At 45.2% G+C, this 22,905-nt stretch overlaps 1 protein-coding gene across 1 annotated transcript; it reads left to right on the top strand.

Moving 5' to 3' along the window:
• The first annotated feature begins 1,303 nt into the window (after window positions 1-1,303).
• LOC131696556 (zinc finger protein 135-like) lies at window positions 1,304-7,564 on the top strand. Its single transcript, XM_033997967.3, has 2 exons — window positions 1,304-2,240; window positions 5,028-7,564. Exons 1-2 carry the CDS (start codon window positions 1,646-1,648, stop codon window positions 5,669-5,671), a joined length of 1,239 nt encoding a protein of 412 aa, XP_033853858.1. The 5' UTR covers window positions 1,304-1,645; the 3' UTR covers window positions 5,672-7,564.
• The last annotated feature ends 15,341 nt before the right edge of the window (window positions 7,565-22,905 follow it).

Below are 22,905 nucleotides of genomic sequence, written 5' to 3'. Positions count from 1 at the left end.
AAGCAGCAGTGTTCACATCTCCAGGAAGCACAGGGTCAGCAGTCACTCCCACAGCTCAGTGCTGGATGTTAACCCTTTGTTTTCATGGGAGGACACATCCTGGAAAACTGCTTTACAGTCAGCACTGGGATACCCGTTACCCAGATACACGTCAATTGCATTTTACCAGCCTTGTATTAAGAATAAAATCAATCCTCATTTTACTTATGTATATATGTATATATATATATAATGTAACAAATGAATGCACTTACCCGTCACACGCGATTGCCGACTCCGTCACCAGTTTTCTGATCCAAAGCCCATCTCTTCAATGTTACAATTGATCTGATTAACCGTCACAGCACACTTTAAAAAAAATAAAAAATAAATCTCTAATGTCAAATCAGCTGCCTTTCTGACTCATCTTCATCTTCACCTTCACACTGTCTGTGGTACACACCTCAATATATGAAACTGAAAAAATGATCTAAATCATATTTTTTCTGTAATTAATTTCAGTTTAGGGAACATGAATCTGGCCACAGGTAATACACAAAAAAACTCACAAATGTCTATTCTAAAACAAAAATAGTGTGGACTCAGAAAAGCCCACATACTGCAAATCCATAATTGTTGACAAATCTTTTATTACACAATTTTCATGACAAAGAAAAAAAAAACATCAACATTTTTGGCACTAATATTATCAAGCTGTGTTCAGTAACTGTATAACAAAAAACATCAAAAAACATTGTTTGAGTTTACTAAACATTAGGTTTATATCAATTCTGTTAGTCCCTTCATTGATAGTGTGTGTGTTTGATTAACCACAATTATTTTATATTATCTGTCAAGGCTAAGAAAATATTTGTCCACCACTGCAAATCTATAGAAAAGCATACAAGTATGATTGTACTGGAAGCAGGCAAAGTAACTTCCTCCACAGTTTGATCAAGGACTACTAAGATACTGGCACTCATTTTGGTTTGATAACATGCTTTTTGTTAGCCTCATAGTGTGTGTGGCCATGCAAAAGCACATTTGTATGGCCCACATTAATGATTAAACGTAACAATCGATACACTATATACAAATATAATCTGCACTGACCAGAACGTCAGCAGTTGCTATTTTCTGAGTTACACCGGCTCTGCGTGTAAATGGGAATATAATGCACACACCTGAGATTCACCTTGTCTTTTTTTGTATTATCATATAAATGTGCGGTGCCCACTGAGGCTGGAGAAAATAGATGGAAAACTTTGACACACGACCTCTTGTACATCTGTTCAAAACTGAGCCCATTCTCACAAGAATGTTGTTTTGGTCTCACGTGGATGTACTCGGTAAACGGCGCATGCGCGGCATTACAGACAAGCCACTCCAAAATGATGAGCGCGAGCAACAACACGGAAGTGACGCTAGAGCTGGGGAGGAAATTAGTTGCGCCTGTCGCTCAGAGGTGAAACAACAACAGCAGCTGCAGATTCCGGGCTTAGCTTGTCTACATGTCGTGACTGCAGATTCTGCAACGTTGCTACAAAAGCGGCCCTTGTTTACAATCAGAGTTTTACATATCGTTTTACAAATAGCTTCCCTGTTATATGACACAAAATAAAGTGGAGCTTTTGATTAAGAGCCAACATTGCAACCCGTCTCCGAAATGAAAAAAGAGATGGATATCTGCGCATCCTCCGCGTCTCTCCTTGAGGAAGAACTCGCCTCTGCTATCGAGCCTGCAGTGAAAGCGGCTGTGCTGAGCGTCATGTCTGCATTAGCAAAGTTCGTGGACAGTAAATGTGCAGTTTTCAATCTCAGACTGGACGAAAGAGACCAAGAATTTGAAAGCGTGAGATTGCGATTGGAAATAGCGGAGAGCGATCTGAAAGCAATGCGAGACGGACAATGCATGAACACTGCCGATGAGAACTTTACGCAATCTCTCACGAACACCAGTGAACAATACTGCGGGCTTGACATGGATTTCTTTCATCTACACGAGAAGGAGGCGGTGGGGGGTCCTGTAAATAACACCCGGGTCAGCGACAGTGTTGCTCACGGCCTGCCAGTCACTGCACGCGATTACTCCACAAAACCAGTTCAGCCAGTCAGGGATCCGGTGCCTGCAGTCCACACCGCACTGAAAAACCCCCGGGTTTTAATCCAGCGAGATTTAACCTGTTCAGAACTGCTTGTTCAAGGTGATGACTGTGAACAGAGAGACCACACAAGCACAGCGGGGTGGAGAATAGTGGCAGGTAGGTTCACGTCAGTTTCAGTAGAAACAAAATAACATTATAATTACCGGTGTTATGATGAGTCCTGTACCCCCTTGTTATCGTGTATCCCCTAGCAACCACCTAGATATCGCGCTTGCGCAGATCTCGCGAGATTGATTTGGAGCATGCGCATATTTCTTTAATAGAAGTGTGCTTGTGTGTGCGGCCGTGAACGCGCATTTTCTACGCTGTTGCTGTGTTTATGACAACTGTAGTAATGTTGCTCAACTACCCGAGCTACTTCGAGTCTGATTTCACGATGTATTTATTGTATTTATTTTACTGCGGTTTGTTTTAATAATACAAACGTACCATTTAAAACACACACAGTAGCATATAATTATATTTTATCACCAATTTATCTAAAAAAAGTAATCGACCATAGAAATTAAAAGGGAATCATACTCCTTAAAAAGCTGCAATACTTTAAATGTTAAGAATTTCTTTATTGGGGAAAAAAATACAAATTGTAAAGCAGTAAGAAATAAAGAAATGCTGTGATATTAAATCATGTTTTGTGTTTCACAGCACCAGGGAAGCTGGCGTGTTTCGTATCTCCTTAAAAAACGCAATAGGATTCCATTACTTTACCAGATGTGCTCAGGGGGTCCAATTATCCTCATACAGGTCGTTTGTATTCTGTAGGTGTACCCTCATATTTTATTACAGGGGGATACTACATTTTTCAGCTGAAATATTTTGTATCCCTTGCCTTAAAGACTTTCTAAGTGCAATAGGATTCCAGTATTCGATTACATATGTTTAGAGGATGACGTGGTGGGGGGGGGGGGGGGGGGGGGGGCAGTGATAGAATGGCTGAAATCTACCCCCCCTACCTCCCATCGGTCCAGGCAGGGGCTCAGGCTCTTCTTCCTGATCACTGTCAATCTCCTCCCTGGAGGAAGTGTCGCTCGGCTCCTATTCACTGCCAGAGTCATTTTCCACAAAACCACTCTGAGCCAGACTCCATTAGATTAGCAACAGACTGCACTGTGGTGATTGTTGCCATTTTCTCCCCAACATAACCTCCACTGCCCAGTACAAATACATTTATTTAAACAATGCAATACAATTATTAAAAAATGCAATAATTTAAAATCAGAAATAAAAGATAAATATATATTAGTAATGTTTTTTGGGGAAGAGGAAAGAGAATCCATCTTATTTTGTGTGTGCATTATTTATTTATTTTTACCAAATGGAACAGGAAAAAATCAGATCAAATAATTATAGACATTTAAAAATGAAATCAGCAATTACAATAAATTACAGATAGGGTGGAAAAGATATCCTGAAAAGTTTTAAGGGGGGTGGGGAGAGGGTGGGGAGAGGGGGGGGGGGGGGGAGGGTGTCAAATATAGAACAGGAACAATCAGATAAAATATATACATTTCTCAATTATACAAATTGTTATTCTCTTGCCCTGTTTGAAAGTCATTGTATCATAGCGTAGTATTACTGATGAGAAAAGGGATTAGGGGCCCCAGAATCAAGCTTTGCGTGGGGTCACCACTGGACAAACGCTGTCACTGATCACAGCACTAGCTAGCACTAGCATTCAAGCAGGCTCTAAATTAGGCTTACCAACTATATAACTGTGTAACATCGTGAAATTGAAAACATTTTATCTGTAAGAACTTCTCGATTAACGACCCCGGAGTGAAATAATGGCAATCCATCATTTTTTTAACCCTGTCTTTAATAAGGATGCCCCTGGTACATCCGGCAGCACTAAGCGAGCATTTTCAAGGACATGCCAGGTACGCTCAGTAGCAGTCAAGTGGGTAATATTCTTTAGTGAAATGCTGGTTTTCTTAAATTTAAACTGTTGTCTTGTTTTTAATGGTTCATGCACAGCTAGCTTGATTCGTTTTTTTACTGCCAACTGCATAAAATGTGCAATCTAGCCATACAGATCAACTTTGAGAAAGATCTGAAGTAGTTTAATACAATGTGCAATCTAGCCATACAGATCAACTTTGAGAAAGATCTGAAGTAGTTTAATTTAGTTTTTGATGTACCAAGAAAAATGTGTCCCCCCCATAATATAAAAATGAGTTTTACACATTTAAATACTACTTATAGAGTAAGTAGCAGGGTCATGAAAATTCTAGTGTTACCCGTCTCCACGTGTTGCTACAACTGTTTAAATAACGCACCTGTCATTTTTCTTTTCATTGTTCACATCCTGGCAACTTTTTACACTTATAACTTTAAAATCTGTTTCAAAGATATTTTCAGAATGGCTGCTCTAGTGCTCTGGGGTTTGAGATCTGTCCTCTAAATCACTGGAAACAAGTGCTCTGGCTTTTCTGTTTCGTACCACATCATGGATCGTTACTGCTGTGTTACCTGTTTGACAATGTGGGCAATTATCCTCACACTATTAGTGAAAAGAGAAATTACAGGTGCGCTATTAAAACAATTGTAGCAACACGTGGGGACGTGTAACACTATTTTTGGGGATCCCGGTATTTATTCTTCAAATACTATTTAAATACTAATTATGATTGATTTGTATGTGTTTCATCTGCACATTTGAACATTCAAGCAAATCATTATTTCAAAATGCTTTACTGAGCATTTCAATTAATTATGTGTTACAGGTGGGACACATTACCTCGATGCATTCTTTTCAAAACAATGACAATGAAGAAAACCGCTTGTACAGAAGAAACTCAGAGTGATGAACCCCTTGGGAATGGAGGTTGTTCAGGACTATGAAATGTCCCTAACTCTAAATTTTTTTTTTTTTCATTGACACAGATCATGCAGAGAGAAATGCTCTCCCTCATGCTGAGGAAGGGTCGAAGGCAGAATCAGGTCCCATTCAAGAGGAGCTCTTTGACCAGGAATGGTGCAGGAGTCCAGAGCAGGCTACAGAGCTGACATCTATTGAAGGGGAGGAGGAGAAACCTGCACTAGATCCTGTCCACATTAATGAAGAGATCCCTGGAATTGAACCGGTCATCATTAAAGAGGAGGTTCTTCAACTTGAATTTGACCCCATTGAAGAGGGGGGTTCTGATCACTTTGAAAGATGGCAGCAAATTCAAACTGGACAAAAACCGTATCGCTGCCCTGATTGTGGGAAGCGCTTCAGTACGTCAACAGAGCTGAAAAGACACCACCGAATTCACACCGGAGAGAAGCCGTATCATTGTAATGAATGTGGAATGAGTTTCAGTACTTCAGGAGATCTGAAAAGACACCAGCGAATTCACACTGGAGAGAAGCCGTATCGCTGCACTGAATGTGGTAAGAGTTTCACTCAGCTTGGAACGCTGACATTACACCTGCGAATTCACACCGGGGAGAAACCATACGGCTGTACTACATGTGGAAAGAGTTTCAAACAGTTACAACACCTTAAAAAACACCTGCAGATTCACACAAGAGAGAGACTGTGACCTGTTTTCAGAAACATCGCTGAATGAATGTGAGCCGTCCTCAACTTCAGCCGTGACCACTTTCAACAGGCTAGATGTGCTGGACAGCTTGGACATACTGGATGACTTAATTACATTACTAGATACTTCTTACGTACTGGTTGCTTAATGGTTTAAATACAATGTTATCCATTTACTACCAATGCAGAGAGTATGGTAACATATTTGTTCTTCAATAAACCCTAAAATGAAATGTATTACTGCAATGATGACTGCCAAGACTGAGTACAACATTTGGTGGCACCTGTCTTACCAATTTCCAAATGCAGAAATACAGTTTTTGAGGTAAAAGGAAGAATACAAATCTCACCCAGTCATTGCACATTAGTAGCACATGCGTGACATTTTGTACAGCACTGTATTTAGGTTTGTGCCTGTTTTCAAAGAGAGTATAATTATATATTTTGAAATACCAACATATTAGCAAGCAGTGATAGGGGGATAAAACGCCCCAGCCCTGAACACCACAAACTGGGGGGGAGGTGCTTCTTCACCCTGCCTAATTGAGTGGAGTGTGATGGAGGGTGAGTGCACACTGTTCCTGTGTCAGCAGTCATGTTAGTGTTAATGCCTCTCTGAGTACAGGCCCATATCATTGGACTGAATCCATGAAGAATTTTCTTTTGGTCAGCAGACCTGTAAAGACACCAGCGGGTTTGCACAAGAGAGAAATTGTATTGCTAAAATGAATGAGGAAGAGTTTCATTCAGTCGGAATCCTTGACAATCCACCAGCATATTCACACAGGAGAGAGACGGTATCCTTGCACTGCATGTAGGAAAGGTTGTTGTGGTCTGGAGACCTGAAATACAGTGGAGTCCCACTATAGAGAAACCATGGTGCTACAATGAATCCAGAGAAAGCACACGGTCCAAGCACATGGTAGGAACCTGCTGGTGCAGTCTAATGTAGAGCAATTCAAACCCGCTTCTTCATATGATGAGCAGTAATCTACTTACAACAAGGCTGAAGTGGCTTTGTTAGGTGCACAATAGTCTGCCAGAGGGCTTGGTGCATTAATGTCTGAAACAGGCACATCAAGGACTACTGTGTCTTGTGTCTTAAAGACTATACAATGACCTGATTTTGCATAGACCGTTGTTAAAAACAGATTTTATTTTTCCCACATCCCACGTTGTGATAGGCAGAGCTGTTCATGAGAGTGCTGTTTCTGTCTCTATGTGAATGTATCATGAGTAATGGACCATCTTCATTAAGCTTTATTTAAACATCGTGTAAGGAATTCAACGGAAAGAAGCCAGCAGCAGTCTAGTCTCAGTAGATCTTCCATCGGATTATTTCATTGTTTGCCAAAAATAGAAAGCTAGTGTACATCGCTGAAAACAAAGCACAGTTTAATAATATTCAAGTAGATGTGTAGTATGGTGTCAGTGGTTTTGTTTACAGTGAAATCTCAGATTAAACCTTGTATTCCCTAAACAGAGTTTACAATCTTTATAAATGTGTAGTGTGAGTGACAGCAGGCTTTACTACCGGCTCAGATAATGATAGATGAAGATGATGCAGGTCTACAGAGCACCACTGTTTAGGCCATTAAAAAGGCTCTGCTTTGTGTGTCATAGTTATGAAAACCAATCCATTAACCGCGCACGAGGGTGTATTTAGCGAATCTCTCTGTAAAATCATGGAAAACCTCAGATCCCAGCAACAGCAAATTACATTGACCGCTCAGCTAACAGGACTGGTATATTGTGCTCATGTGCTACATGCTTTGACATACAGTTTGTAGGCAGTTATATGATGTGATCGTGTCAATAAACTTCCATTGCAAGTGATGTTCTTTAGAACTGTTTCGGTGTCACGTTTTTTAATCCCTGAATATATTTACAAATGATTTAACACCCCAGATAGTGATCATGTGTCGTTTTCAGAAATGTTGATTTCCTGGAATGCACAAGACAGTGGGTATCTGATCTACCAGTAAGTGTTTTTTCACTGCTATTTTTATCTTTTTAATGAATGCTGTGAATACACTGGGATAGGTATTGCTCTTTATACATTTGAGATCTCTCAAACTTTATCAACAACAAGAAAACCAGTTGCTAAAAAAGCTGATGATTCTGTTTACAGGAAGAGGTTGTATGCCATGAATGCACACTCAGAACATGCTGTTCCATCAGCACTGTGGCAGAAAGTTTCCACAACAGCTCACAGTTTAATAGTTTCGTGGTTGCAGAGGGGTAGCAATCTGGTGTAAAAAAATAAAATAAATCATGCACCATAAAAAAAAGAAAAAAAGTCTTGTAAAGTTGTAGAAAATGTCTGCGGTACATGTAGTAAAGCATTTCTGTCACAGCTGTTATTATTTCTAAAGCAGGGACCGCTGGAGTCAGTCTCACGGCTGGCCTTTACAGTTCTGGGGAATTCCTTACTTTTATATACTTTATTTTTGGAAAGAATATAAACATGCACATTAAAAAAAGATTTTAAAAATTCTCAAATAGCAACACATGAAATGAACAATAAAATGTTATTTGTAAACAGACAATGCATACAAAACACAAGGTTTCTGAAGATCAAAAATAAGTAAAGTTTTTTTGCGACTGTGCCGATTACAAAACACACATCAGCATTGCACATCAGGATTGCACACCGCTAACACACTGCAGCATTGCACATCAGGATTGCACACCGCTAACACACCGCAGCATTGCACATCAGGATTGCACACCGCTAACACACTGCAGCATTGCACATCAGGATTGCACACCGCTAACACACTGCAGCATTGCACATCAGGATTGCACACCGCTAACACACTGCAGCATTGCACATCAGGATTGCACACCGCTAACACACTGCAGCATTGCACATCAGGATTGCACACCGCTAACACACTGCAGCATTGCACATCAGGATTGCACACCGCTAACACACCGCAGCATTGCACATCAGGATTGCACACCGCTAACACACCGCAGCATTGCACATCAGGATTGCACACCGCTAACACACATCAGCATTGCACATCAGGATTGCACACCGCTAACACACTGCAGCATTGCACATCAGGATTGCACACCGCTAACACACCGCAGCATTGCACATCAGGATTGCACACCGCTAACACACTGCAGCATTGCACATCAGGATTGCACACCGCTAACACACTGCAGCATTGCACATCAGGATTGCACACCGCTAACACACTGCAGCATTGCACATCAGGATTGCACACCGCTAACACACCGCAGCATTGCACATCAGGATTGCACACCGCTAACACACCGCAGCATTGCACATCAGGATTGCACACCGCTAACACACTGCAGCATTGCACATCAGGATTGCACACCGCTAACACACTGCAGCATTGCACATCAGGATTGCACACCGCTAACACACCGCAGCATTGCACATCAGGATTGCACACCGCTAACACACTGCAGCATTGCACATCAGGATTGCACACCGCTAACACACTGCAGCATTGCACATCAGGATTGCACACCGCTAACACACTGCAGCATTGCACATCAGGATTGCACACCGCTAACACACCGCAGCATTGCACATCAGGATTGCACACCGCTAACACACTGCAGCATTGCACATCAGGATTGCACACCGCTAACACACCGCAGCATTGCACATCAGGATTGCACACCGCTAACACACTGCAGCATTGCACATCAGGATTGCACACCGCTAACACACCGCAGCATTGCACATCAGGATTGCACACCGCTAACACACATCAGCATTGCACATCAGGATTGCACACCGCTAACACACCGCAGCATTGCAGTTCCTTTTTTTATTTCATCTACTTCAATGTGAAGAACTTGCTTGTCTCTGTTGTCGGTGTGAGACACAAGAGTGTGAGAAACATCTTCATCATCATCGTCATCATCAGCACAATGTTAAAATCAATTTAATGCCGTTTATTTTTCAGGATTACAAAGCACATAGTTGTAATCTATGTCAATTAAACATCTAACCAGGATGCTTTTTGCAGGGTAGATCCTGTGAACAATTTTATAAGATACTTTTTCAACTTGATTGTGAGACAAATCTTAAAACTACTTCCCCCTCATAACTGGTACACTCACATAAATACAAAATACAAGTGGAATAACAACCGTGAATACTGAAAATCTATTAAAACTATGCAAAATAAGCAGTTAGAGGTTGAATTTTAAACATTCCTTACCCATTAATAACAGATATACTGATATACAAATGAATAGTGTAAACTACAATTAGGGTAAGATTATTTGATAATTCCTTACCAATGCTGCCACACTGTGGTGGTTAAATGGAACTGCAACGTCAATGCAATACTAAAATAACATGTTTGTACCTTCAACAATCAGTGATTGGATACAACATGCTACAGTGATAAACTGCTTCTGCTTGGCCTACACTATTAGCGAAACGTGATACATCATTTCCATAGACCCCGTGGCTGTTCAGCGTGCGCACCTGCTTAAATGGGCAGCAGTGTGGAGTAGTGGTTAGGGCTCTGGACACTTGACCGGAGGGCTGTGGGTTCAATCCCCAGTGGGGGACACTGCTGTTGTAGCCTTGAGCAAGGTACTTTACCTAGATTGCTCCAGTAAACACCCCACTGTATAAATGGGTAATTGTATGTAATGTGAAATAATGTATAATGTGATATCTTGTAACAATTGTAAGTCGCCCTGGATAAGGGTGTCTGCTAAGACATAAATAATAATAATAGAACATTTTATGATTAATACAAAATATCGTAATGCAATTTACGATTGGTCATATTTTAAAAACAGACAGTTTCGACATAACCAACGAAAACAAAACAAGGAATGACACCCCAGAACCTGCCTCAAAGAAGGACTTCAGAGTTGGATAAACTGCAGTTCTCTACTGGTGCTGCCACCAGGTGGCGAGAAAGTGGAACTGTCATGTCAATGCAATATAAGAACATAAGAACATAAGAACATAAGAAAGTTTACAAACGAGAGGAGGCCATTCAGCCCATCTTGGTTGTTAGTAGCTTATTGATCCCAGAATCTCATCAAGCAGCTTCTTGAAGGATCCCAGGGTGTCAGCTTCAACAACATTACTGGGGAGTTGGTTCCAGACCCTCACAATTCTCTGTGTAAAAGAGTGCCTCCTATTTTCTGTTCTGAATGCCCCTTTATCTAATCTGGTCCTTGTTTCTTTTTTCGGGTCAAAGAAGTCTCCTGGGTTGACATTATTATTATTATTATTATTATTATTATTATTATTATTATTATTATTATTATTATTATTATTTATTTCTTAGCAGACGCCCTTATCCAGGGCGACTTACAATCGTAAGCAAATACATTTCAAGTGTTACAATACAAGTAATACAATAAGAGCAAGAAATACAATAACTTTTGTTCAAGCAAAGTACAAGTGTAACAAACCACAATTCAATAATACAGCAGATAATAGTGATAGTTACATCAGGATATGATTAAATAGTGATAGTTACATCAGGATGTGATTAAATACAAAGTACTACAGGTTAAACACTTGGCAGATTACGGTATTCTGAAGTACAGGATTATGTGCAGTAAAATAGGGGGCAGATAAGAGCAAAATAAAGTACATCTAAGTGAAGGGTGATAGTGTCCCAGGATACAAACAGAGGAGTTCTACAGGTGCTGTTTGAAGAGGTGAGTCTTAAGGAGGCGCCGGAATGTGGTCAGGGACTGGGCAGTCCTGACATCTGTAGGGAGGTCGTTCCACCACTGCGGAGCAAGGGTGGAGAAGGAGCGGGCTCTGGAGGCAGGGGAGCGTTGCGGAGGTAGAGCCAGTCTTCTAGTGCAGGCGGAGCGGAGAGATCGAGTGGGTGTGTAGGGAGAGATGAGGGTCTGGAGGTAGCTGGGTGCAGTCTGGTCAAGACATCTGTAGGCTAGTACAAGAGTCTTGAACTGGATGCGAGCAGTGATCGGGAGCCAGTGGAGCAAGCGGAGTAGTGGAGTAGCATGGGTGAAGCTAGGCAGAGAGAACACCAGGCGGGCAGCAGAGTTCTGGATGAGCTGGAGCGGACGGGTGGCAGACGCAGGGAGGCCAGCCAGGAGGGAGTTGCAGTAGTCTAGGCATTGTCTATACCTTTTTGGATTTTCAATATTTGAATCAGATCGCCGCGTAGTCTTCGTTGTTCAAGACTGAATAGATTCAATTCTTTTAGCCTGTCTGCATACGACATGCCTTTTAAACCCGGAATAATTCTGGTTGCTCTTCTTTGCACTCTTTCTAGAGCAGCAATATCCTTTTGTAACGAGGTGACCAGAACTGAACACAATATTCTAGTTGAGGTCTTACTAATGCATTGTAGAGTTTTAACATTACTTCCCTTGATTTAAATTCAACACTTCTCACAATATATCCGAGCATCTTGTTGGCCTTTTTTATAGCTTCCCCACACTGTCTAGATGAAGACATTTCTGAGTCAACATAAACTCCTAGGTCTTTATGTTCATTATTCCCTCACATGGCGCATTTTGTCCACTAGAGGTCTCCTGAAACACGGTAAGACAGGATTATTAATGTTCAAGTCATTGTTTATGGAGTAATGGCTGTTTTTTTGTCTAATTAAATCCACCTGTATTATCAAATCCTGCAAACTAAACAATTTACATATGAAAAGTGGAATTTATTGTCTTAAGCCAAGTCTAACAACTATAGATGCATTGAAAACACCTGCAAATAAGATACAACATTACTGTGCACAGGGCGTGCTTCAAATGAACAAGCATGCCCTGTGAATGCCAATGGTGTCTCCCTGTGGCAAAGTGCCCCGCCCCTGTGTGCATTTGTGTGTTCTGTGTATGTATGTTGCGTGCGTATGTTAATGTCGGTGTATAGATTGGTACACGGGATATAAACGGGTCTGTATTTAAAAAGTGTAGAATTATATTTAGGCACGAGGATGGCACATCACTTCACGTGCAGATAAAATGTGTATAATGTGTGGCACGGGGTTGCACGTAATGAATTCACGTGCTGGGATTCAAGTGAATATTTAATTAGTAATTGAATCCCAGCACAACAGTATATATAGATGCACGTTTTAGTCACTGGGGGTTGGTGTTCGGTGAGTGGAGAACGGGATTGGAGCGGAGGTAAATGTTAAGAATAATAATAATAAGAAGAAGAATAATAGTTAAGTGTTTTCACTCACCGTGTTTGTTCGTCTGTCTGTCCTGCACCGTCTGTTTAGTGTTTAGTCGTTTTGTATGTCTGTTTATTTTGGCGTCAAGTGCCGTGTCCCGTGTTTTTGTGTTTCAAACCTTTTATTTTCTGTTTATTAAATGCTGAGCGCGATCACGCGCCCAGCTTATACCAAACCACATCTCTCTGTTTATTGTGTTCCTGTTTCTGGTCTGACGCCACCCACTCCGGCCGTCTTTGTGACACGTGGTGTCTTCGTGGGATAGCCGCGCCTCCAAGCGTCAGACCGGGGTCTGGATTACAAAAAAAAAAAAAAAAAAAAAAAAAGTAAGAGCAAGAAGAGGGATGGGGAGAAAGAGCTGCAGGAAGCAGCAGAAGCAGTGGTCACCCCAACCAGCAGTAGCCACCCCACTGCCACCGGGTTCCCCACCGTCCCGAGAAATATGGGACTGGTTGGTGTACCCCGAGGGGGAAATGGAAGGCTGGAGAGACGGCTGCCGGGACCTGGAGGACCTCCTCGGGGGCCTCGAGGACCAAGGCTGGTGCATGGCCTGTGGGGTCCAAGGACACACGGTGGCGATCTGCCCCTTCCAAGGTGAGGAGGAGGAGGAACAGCAGCCCGGGTGTTACTGCTGTGCTGAGCCTGGGCATTCCCGCACCAACTGCCCCTGGTACCCCCTCGGACAGCTACCCCAACGATGCCCCATCTGCGGAGGTGAGCACTTCGTGGCCCACTGCCCTGTCCATCAGGAGAGGGAGGAGCAGGGGTCGCCTCAGTCTCCACCACCAGCAGGGGGAGGTAGACTGCTGCTCCCACCGCCCCAACCACAACTGCAACAGCGGCCAGAGGAGCCAGAGAACCTGTTCCCCTGGTGCACCTGGTGCGGAGAGGTGGATCACCGCTGGAGGGACTGCTCCGAGGTGCCACCGAGCTGGTGCGGGCGATGTGAGGAAGGGGGACATGACTGGTCAGGATGCCCCTATGCCAGCTCGCCAGTGCCCAAGCGGAAGGAGCCTGAACGTCCTACGCCTGAGTGGGAGGAGCCCGAACGTCCTACGCCTGAGTGGGAGGAGCCCGAACGTCCTACGCCTGAGTGGGAGGAGCCCGAACGTCCTACGCCTGAGTGGGAGGAGCCCGAACGTCCTACGCCTGAGTGGGAGGAGCCCGAACGTCCTACGCCTGAGTGGGAGGAGCCCGAACGTCCTACGCCTGAGTGGGAGGAGCCCGAACGTCCTACGCCTGAGTGGGAGGAGCCCGAACGTCCTACGCCTGAGTGGGGGGAGCCCGAGCGTCCACAGCCCAAGAGGGAGGAGTCGGTGCGTCCACAGCCCAAAAGGGAGGAGTCGGTGCGTCCACAGCCCAAAGGGAGGCAAGTCGGGGCTTCCACAGCTCTGGGACCCAAGCCACTAGCAGAGGGAAAATGCCTGCTGGTTCAGCCCCAAGAGCCGGAAGAGGAGGGGTTACAGGCCCAACCCCCTGGAAATTTTTGGGGGGGAGAGCGGCAGGAGGCTGGTGTCCCCCAGCAGCCTCTATTCATGCTGCTGAAGGCAGCACGGCGCGCACCAGCCCAGCCGCCACAGCGGAGGGAGCCAGCGCCGCCAGGAGCAGAGGAGCTGCCTCTGCCTCCGCCACCACCACCGCAAGGAGCAGAGGAGCTGGAGCTGCCTCTGCCTCCACCACCACCCGAGGGAGAGGAGCTGGAGCTGCCTCTGCCTCCACCATCTCCAGGAGCAGAGGAGCAGGAGCTGCCTCTGCCTCCGCCACCACCACTGCAAGGAGCAGAGGAGCAGGAGCTGCCTCTGCCTCCGCCACCACCACCGCCAGGAGCAGAGGAGCTGGAGCTGCCTCTGCCTCCACCACCGCCAGGAGCAGAGGAGCTGGAGCTGCCTCTGCCTCCACCACCGCCAGGAGCAGAGGAGCTGGAGCTGCCTCTGCCTCCACCACCGCCAGGAGCAGAGGAGCAGGAGCTGCCTCTGCTGCCCGTACCTCCGCAGGGAGTACGGTGGCCGGAGCCCCAGAAAGGGGAGCTGCCGGCCACGAAGGGGGACGAGGTCTGGAGACCACTTTCCCCAGCAGCAGTTTCGCTGCAGGAGTTCTTGTGGCCGGAGCCCCACAGGAGGGAGCTGCCGGCTACGAAGAAGGGGGAGGTCGGGGGACCACCTGCCCCCGCAGCTTTTTCGCTGCAGGACAGGACCAACAGGCTGTCAGCCGTGCCACTACCGGCAGGGGTGCTGACAGCATGGCCAGCCATGGGCCCACTGGAGCCTCCCTTCCCAGCCCGAGACTTTGTCCTGGACTGCTGGATTTTTAAGGGGGGAGGTGGCCGTTGAGGCCATGTGTGCTGCGCACAAGGGGGGGTATATGTGGCAAAGTGCCCCGCCCCTGTGTGCATTTGTGTGTTCTGTGTATGTATGTTGCGTGCGTATGTTAATGTCGGTGTATAGATTGGTACACGGGATATAAACGGGTCTGTATTTAAAAAGTGTAGAATTATATTTAGGCACGAGGATGGCACATCACTTCACGTGCAGATAAAATGTGTATAATGTGTGGCACGGGGTTGCACGTAATGAATTCACGTGCTGGGATTCAAGTGAATAATTAATTAGTAATTGAATCCCAGCACAACAGTATATATAGATGCACGTTTTAGTCACTGGGGGTTGGTGTTCGGTGAGTGGAGAACGGGATTGGAGCGGAGGTAAATGTTAAGAATAATAATAATAAGAAGAAGAATAATAGTTAAGTGTTTTCACTCACCGTGTTTGTTCGTCTGTCTGTCCTGCACCGTCTGTTTAGTGTTTAGTCGTTTTGTATGTCTGTTTATTTTGGCGTCAAGTGCCGTGTCCCGTGTTTTTGTGTTTCAAACCTTTTATTTTCTGTTTATTAAATGCTGAGCGCGATCACGCGCCCAGCTTATACCAAACCACATCTCTCTGTTTATTGTGTTCCTGTTTCTGGTCTGACGCCACCCACTCCGGCCGTCTTTGTGACACTCCCCTACAGTGCAGCGTGCTTCAAATGAACAAGCATGCCCTGTGAATGCCAACGGTGTCTCCCCTACAGTGCAGCGTACTTTAAATGAACAAGCATGCCCTGTGAATGCCAGCGGTGTCTCTCCTACAGTGCAGCGTGCTTTAAATGAACAAGCATGCCCTGTGAATGCCAGCGGTCTCTCCCCTACAGTGCAGCGTGCTTTAAATGAACAAGCATGCCATGTGAATGCCAACGATGTCTCCCCAACAGTGCAGCGTGATTTAAATGAACAAGCATGCCCTGTGAATGCCAGCGCTGTCTCCCCTACACAGTAGCGTTCTTTAAATGAACAAGCATGCCCTGTGAATGCCAACGGTGTCTCCCCTACAGTGCAGCCTGCGTACAGACAGTGGCATCACAGTACAGTAGATAACTCATATTGCAAGACAAATACACAAACAGCAACCTTCAGAGAGTCCTTCCACTGCAATGACTTTGTTATTTCACATGCAAGCAAGGTGCAATTAGTTACAGGGAAGAACAACATCTGCATTAGTTAACTGCATTAAAATCAAGACAATCATAGCTATAAAAAAGAATCATTAAATACAATGATTAACTACCTTAATAACAGTTACTCCGGGTTCAAATACAGTCAGCACTCACACATCAGTGAGGGTTAAATGAGTGTGACTGATTATTTCACCTGATTGTGTATGTAGGTGAGCATGTTGTAACCTGCCCCCTCCCACCCAACATCCCCCTGCCCAGCCCTGCACACACACACACACACACACACACACACACATACATTTCATTTGGAAAGAAAAAGTGTGACTTGGGTTTGAGGAACTGTACAGGGAGACCTATATTGTAGTGCATATTTCTCTTTTCTTTGGCATGTTTAACTATTTGAAGATGGTCCTCCTGTTCAGTTTTTCATCCAGAGGATCTTTCATTGATTCTTTCATTGAAATTTGTTAGCACACGTGTTGAGGGAATAACACAGCAGTACGTTTTTTTCAGGAAACACAAAGATAAAATGTAAAACATATATAGTTGAAAGGACTGTGTTTAAAATAAGTCGGCTTACATTTAGATGTACTGGATTGGTTTTGTTGGTACAGTACTATATTTTCAGCAGAAGTAGTATTTTAAATCAGAGCAATATTATTATTTTAAAAATATCACTTGCCAAAAGAGACGACACGTGGACTGTAATACAGAACATAACTGAGTGTGTGGGTTAGGGTTAAGGTCAGGGTTAGGGTTAGGGTGAGGTAGAAACTTTGTTTCCCTGAGAACCCCACACTTGGTTGGTTTTTCAGGGAAAGAAAGATGCACTGGCCATCTGGCTCTTTTTGGATTTCTTTCTTTGATTTTTTTTTGTTTTGGATCTCCTTTTCTAGTGTAGGTCTATCGTGGAGTTTCTAAGGTTCAGGCCTAGCAGCAAAGTTGTTTGTAGTTTGTTGATCCAGTCTTTTTCTCTCCATTTCCTTTCTCCGATTGTCCAGTTCTGGTTCCTCTCCAGCCCTGTAATTTTCAGAGATTCCAAGTTGTGTTGTAGAAAGTGTGCTACTAGAGGTGTTTGTGATTCTTTTTTGTGTTTGATATTATAGATGTGTTGTGTTAGTCTTACTCGGATAGTGTTGCCTGTTTCTCCAATGTAAATGATTTTGCATGTATCGCATTGTATTGCGTAGATGCAGTTCCTGCTGTTTTGTGTAAAGGTTTGTGGAATGTTGTATGTGATGCCTGTGGATTGGCTCCGGAGTGTGGAAAGTTGCTTGAAGTGTCGTGATGCTTTTGTTGGTTTGCGATTAAGTGAAGGCAGTTTACTAGACACTAAATAGTTGGTCAAGTTTTTTGTTTTTTCTGTAGGCTGAGATTATCTTGTGTCCTGTAAGAAGGTTGGTGTCTTGTAATTTGTTGGTTAGGTTTTGTTTTATCTGTGAATTAGCTGCCACACTAAAATGTGAGTAGGTAGTTATAAGTGGAATAATCTTTTTGTTCTCTCTAGCTTTTGTTCTAAGAAGGTTTTCCTTATTCCTCTGAGGAAGGAACGGGAGTACCCCCTTTGCCTGAGTGCGGTGAATAAGACTTTGGTAGCTGCCTGGAAGTCAGTGTGTTGTGTCCTAATTCTGTGGAATCTGAGTAGTTGTGATTTTATTAAACCACTAAACTTGTGTTTAGGGTGATAGTTGGTTTTGTGTAGTAGAGTGTGTGTGTCAGTTTCTTTAAAATATACTTTGGTGTCTAGTTGGTGTGTATGTGAAAAATGTGGTCCTTTGTAAGTGGTGGTGTCTAAAAAGTTTACTTCGCTGTTATGTGTGGTGCATTTTACCTTGATGGACTGGTGGTGTGTGTTAAGTAACAAGATGAAATTTGTAAATTCCTCCATGCTATGTGTCCAAGTGCCCCAAATGTCATCTAGGTACCTGAAATAGTGAGTTGGTCTGTGTGGGCATCTGGGGAGGATTGTTTCTTCCCAATCAGCCAAATAGATGGTAGCATATGAATTTTAATTTTTTCTAAGAAGTCATATGTGCCTTTAAGGTAGCTAGTGTGTTTGGTGGATAGGGGGTTAGGGTTTAGGGTTTAGGGTTAGGGTTAGGGTTAGGGTTTAGGGTTAGGGATTAGGGTTTAGGGTTAGGGTCACACTCGTTTCCGTGCTAAACACGCACAATAACTCGTGCCATTTAGTGCAGGTGTGGAATTACAACCCAGGAACGGTCTCGTTGTGTAGATTACACCCTTATCTGTATAACAATGCCCTACCTGAAACGATAGCACCTGGCGTTTCGTATTTATAGGGAAAATAAGAATTTTGCACCAAACCGCAACTTTACAAAACCCCATAGGATAACATTGAAATCCACAAAACACAATTGCTTTTTTTGAATAAAAACTCTGTTTTTCAACGGATTGGTCTCAAATTTGGTACACAATTGCTACCTATTACCCTGATACAGGAACTGTTTGAATGGTTTCCCTAGCACTTACTGTTCCAGAGAAATAAAAAAAAAGAAGTGAATTTGCATCTGCCAGTAATCTTTTTTTTTCTTCTTATAAATCAGTTTTTGCAGGATTCATTACAAGGCCACTGAATACTGTTAGAGACTAATTCTCTGATACTACAGCCATTTAAATGGAGCTTCTATCTGGTCGCACAGCTGAGAAACACTTAAAAAGGTTCTTATCAAATATGCTGCAATCTCTCGGTATGAGTCAATCTAAGGCAAGCTGCTGCATTTCAACCAAAAGCCCCATAAACCTGTGCTTCTAAATTTATTGTCTGCATATAATACAGGTACTCTGTAGCAATTTTCAGCCACCTACCACATTCGCTGATTCTTTGAGAGCCTGCCAAAGCTGTTCCAAATGCCCCATAGGCTTAAAGCAGCGGTCGCCTTAGTTGGATGGCAAAAAAGCTGAATTTTGCAGGAATCGCTCTAAAAACACTGGGCTCAGTTACAGGCTGTTAGTCTGATACTACAGCCCTTGAAATGGTGTTTCTACCTGGTTGCATGGCTTCAAAACTCTTCCAAATGTACTTTTTAAAGTATTTGAATGGTTGTCGACTCCACTTCTTAGGGGCTGCTGCCATCTACTGGTGGAAAATATTTATGACATCGGGGAAACCAACGCAAATGCTGTTACTCTTATTTGAATTGCTAAAAAAATCAGATTTCTGCAGGAATTCTTCTAAAACACTGCAGGTGTTTTTAGAACTATCGAAAAACGCTCAAACAGGTGATGTACATTGTAATGGACACCAGGTCTGAAAGGGTTAAGGACAGGGGGGCCTCCGCAGCGCTTGTGCAGGTGTTCCCCCGAGCTCGCGGAACTGCAACCGGGCCTCATAACACTCGTGCACCCGGGGGGGACGTGCATTTAATTAATTAATCGCTGTCCCGCCGTGCAGCTCCCCGGGGGCGGGGGGGACGAGCAAGTGTTCAGCCCGAGCTCGCGGAACTGCAACCCGGCCTCATAACACTCGTGCACCCGGGGGGGACGTGCAGGCATTTTTTTCCCCCAGCAGACGGGGGTCCCGGCCTTACACTCGGGCAGCTCCCCGGGGAATGTTAGAGGTCGTCGCCCCCGCTGCTGAGGCGCTAAAGTATCCGACTGCCTGGAGCGCTAAACCGGCTCCGATCGGTCAGCGGGGATCGCGGGGAGTTAGCCGTGAATGGAGCCTCCTGCTGCCTTGCCGCCGAGTTTGAAAATAGCTGGGAAATAAGCCCCATCCCTAGCGTGGCTTCGGCAGCCTCTCGCCACTTCAAGACGGACGGGACTCTGGTCATGTCACAAATCACATGACCAGAGGCCCGTCCAACGTGACGTTGCGGAAGTCTGCCGAAGACACAGCGGGGAGGGGCTTAACTCTCGGCTATTTTCGCTGGCCTCCGGGGCTGCTTCTAACGGGTCTCCGCAGCGCTTGTGCAGGTGTTCCCCCGAGCTCGCGGAACTGCAACCCGGCCTCATAACACCCGTGCTCCCGGGGGGGACGAGCAGGTGTTCAGCCCGAGCTCGCGGAACTGCAACCCGGCCTCATAACACCCGTGCTCCCGGGGGGGACGAGCAGGTGTTCAGCCCGAGCTCGCGGAACTGCAACCCGGCCTCATAACACTCGTGCACCCGGGGGGGACGAGCAAGTGTTCAGCCCGAGCTCGCGGAACTGCAACCCGGCCTCATAACACTCGTGCACCCGGGGGGACGTGCATTTAATTAATTAATCGCTGTCCCGCCGTGCAGCTCCCCGGGGGCGGGGGGGACGAGCAAGTGTTCAGCCCGAGCTCGCGGAACTGCAACCCGGCCTCATAACACCCGTGCTCCCGGGGGGGATGTGCATTTAATTAATTAATCGCTGTTCACCCGGGACGCGGGGCCCCGGCTAACCGCCGTGCAGCTCCCCGCACTGGGCTTGTGTCCCAGGCATCCATTCCCCTGCCCTGGCCGCATCCATGGCTGGTGAAAAGGATGGAGCATCCCAAAGCCCAGCATCCGGCTGGGATGCAAGTGCAGTCCCACTCCCAAGCTCTCCCACTCTCCAGCTCTCCCACTCTCCGTTGCAGGCACGCAGCTCCAGCTGTGGCCCATCAAAAGTGTGACTCTAGGTTAGGGTTAGGGTTAGGGTTAGGGTTAGGGTTAGGGTTAGGGTTAGGGTTAGGGTTAGGGTTAGGGTTAGGGTTAGGGTTAGGGTTAGGGTTAGGGTTAGGGTTAGGGTTAGGGTTAGGGTTAGGGTTAGGGTTAGGGTTAGGGTTAGGGTTAGGGTTAGGGTTAGGGTTAGGGTTAGGGTTAGGGTCACACTCGTTTCCGTGCTAAAGGTCTTGTTTTGTAGCTCGCAGTAATACCTTTACAGGCATACCTTGATTCAATTGATACCACCTGTGGTTATTTAAATATTAAAAAAAAAAAAAAAAAAAAAAAACCTGAACGGGACGTTTTTTCGCCAAATGTAAACGAAACCTATTTAAGGTCGTTATTTAGTGTAGCAGTCGAATAAAAACTCGAGTGCGGTGTTGTTTTGTAGCTTGCAATCATACCTATCCAACGATACCTCGTATGAGGTGGTAGCTCCAGGGGTTATTGAAATATTAATTTTAATGTGATTCCCATTGAAACGTATAGGCGTTTTCACCAGAAAACGTAAAAAACAGAAACGGAAAAAAGCTGAATTTTGTAGGAATCGCTCTAAAAACCCTGGGCTCAGTTACAGGCTGTTAGTCTGATACTACAGCCCTTGGAATGGTGTTTCTACCTGCTTGCATCGCTTCAAAATCCTTCCAAATGTACTTTTTCAAGGGGCCTGCAGTGCACTTAGAAGTGGCATTTAAGGACAGGGGCAGCGTCGGAACCGAAAGGCCCAGCAACCTGTGCTTTTCCACCACTTATCTGCATGTCCTACAGGTACTCTGTAGCAATTTTCAGCCACCTACCACATTCGCTGATTCTTTGAGAGCCTGCCAAAATTGTTACAAATGACCCATAGGCTTAAAGCAGCGGTCGCCTTAGTTGAATGGGAAAAAAGCTGAATTTTGTAGGAATCGCTCTAAAAACCCTGGGCTCAGTTACAGGCTGTTAGTCTGATACTACAGCCCTTGGAATGGTGTTTCTACCTGCTTGCATCGCTTCAAAATCCTTCCAAATGTACTTTTTCAAGGGGCCTGCAGTGCACTTAGAAGTGGCATTTAAGGACAGGGGCAGCGTCGGAACCGAAAGGCCCAGCAACCTGTGCTTTTCCACCACTTATCTGCATGTCCTACAGGTACTCTGTAGCAATTTTCAGCCCCCTACCACATTCGCTGATTCTTTGAGAGCCTGCCAAAATTGGCTTAAAAACTCATTAAAATGTACTTTTTCAAGTATTTGAATGGTTGCCGACTCCAATTCTAGGGGCTGCTGCCATCTACTGGTGGAAAATATTTATGACACCGGGGATGCAAATGCTGTTACTCTTATTTGAATTGCTCAAAAAAATCCGATTTCTGCGGGAATTCTTCTAAAAACACTGCAGGGGACGAGCAAGTGTTCAGCCGAGCTCGGGGAACGATAGCCCGGCTTCATAACACTCGTGCACCCGGGGGGGGGGCGTGCATTGAATGAATTCATTCATCGCTGTTCACACGGGACGCGGGACCAGGGCTAACCGCCGTGCAGGTCCCCCGGGGGACGCCGCAAGTGTTCAGCCGAGCTCGGGGAACGATAGCCGGGACCCATAACACTCGTGCACCCGGGGGGGGGCGTGCATTGAATGAATTCATTCATCGCTGTTCACACGGGACGCGGGACCAGGGCTAACCGCCGTGCAGGTCCCCCGGGGGACGCCGCAAGTGTTCAGCCGAGCTCGGGGAACGATAGCCCGGCTTCATAACACTCGTGCACCCGGGGGGGGGGCGTGCATTGAATGAATTCATTCATCGCTGTTCACACGGGACGCGGGACCAGGGCTAACCGCCGTGCAGGTCCCCCGGGGGACGCCGCAAGTGTTCAGCCGAGCTCGGGGAACGATAGCCCGGCTTCATAACACTCGTGCACCCGGGGGGGAAAGTGCATTGAATGAATTCAT

Source organism: Acipenser ruthenus, chromosome 44 (assembly GCF_902713425.1).
Source record: "Acipenser ruthenus chromosome 44, fAciRut3.2 maternal haplotype, whole genome shotgun sequence".
In the NCBI taxonomy this organism is placed as follows: domain Eukaryota; kingdom Metazoa; phylum Chordata; class Actinopteri; order Acipenseriformes; family Acipenseridae; genus Acipenser; species Acipenser ruthenus.
This window is presented reverse-complemented; position numbering and strand designations above follow the sequence as displayed.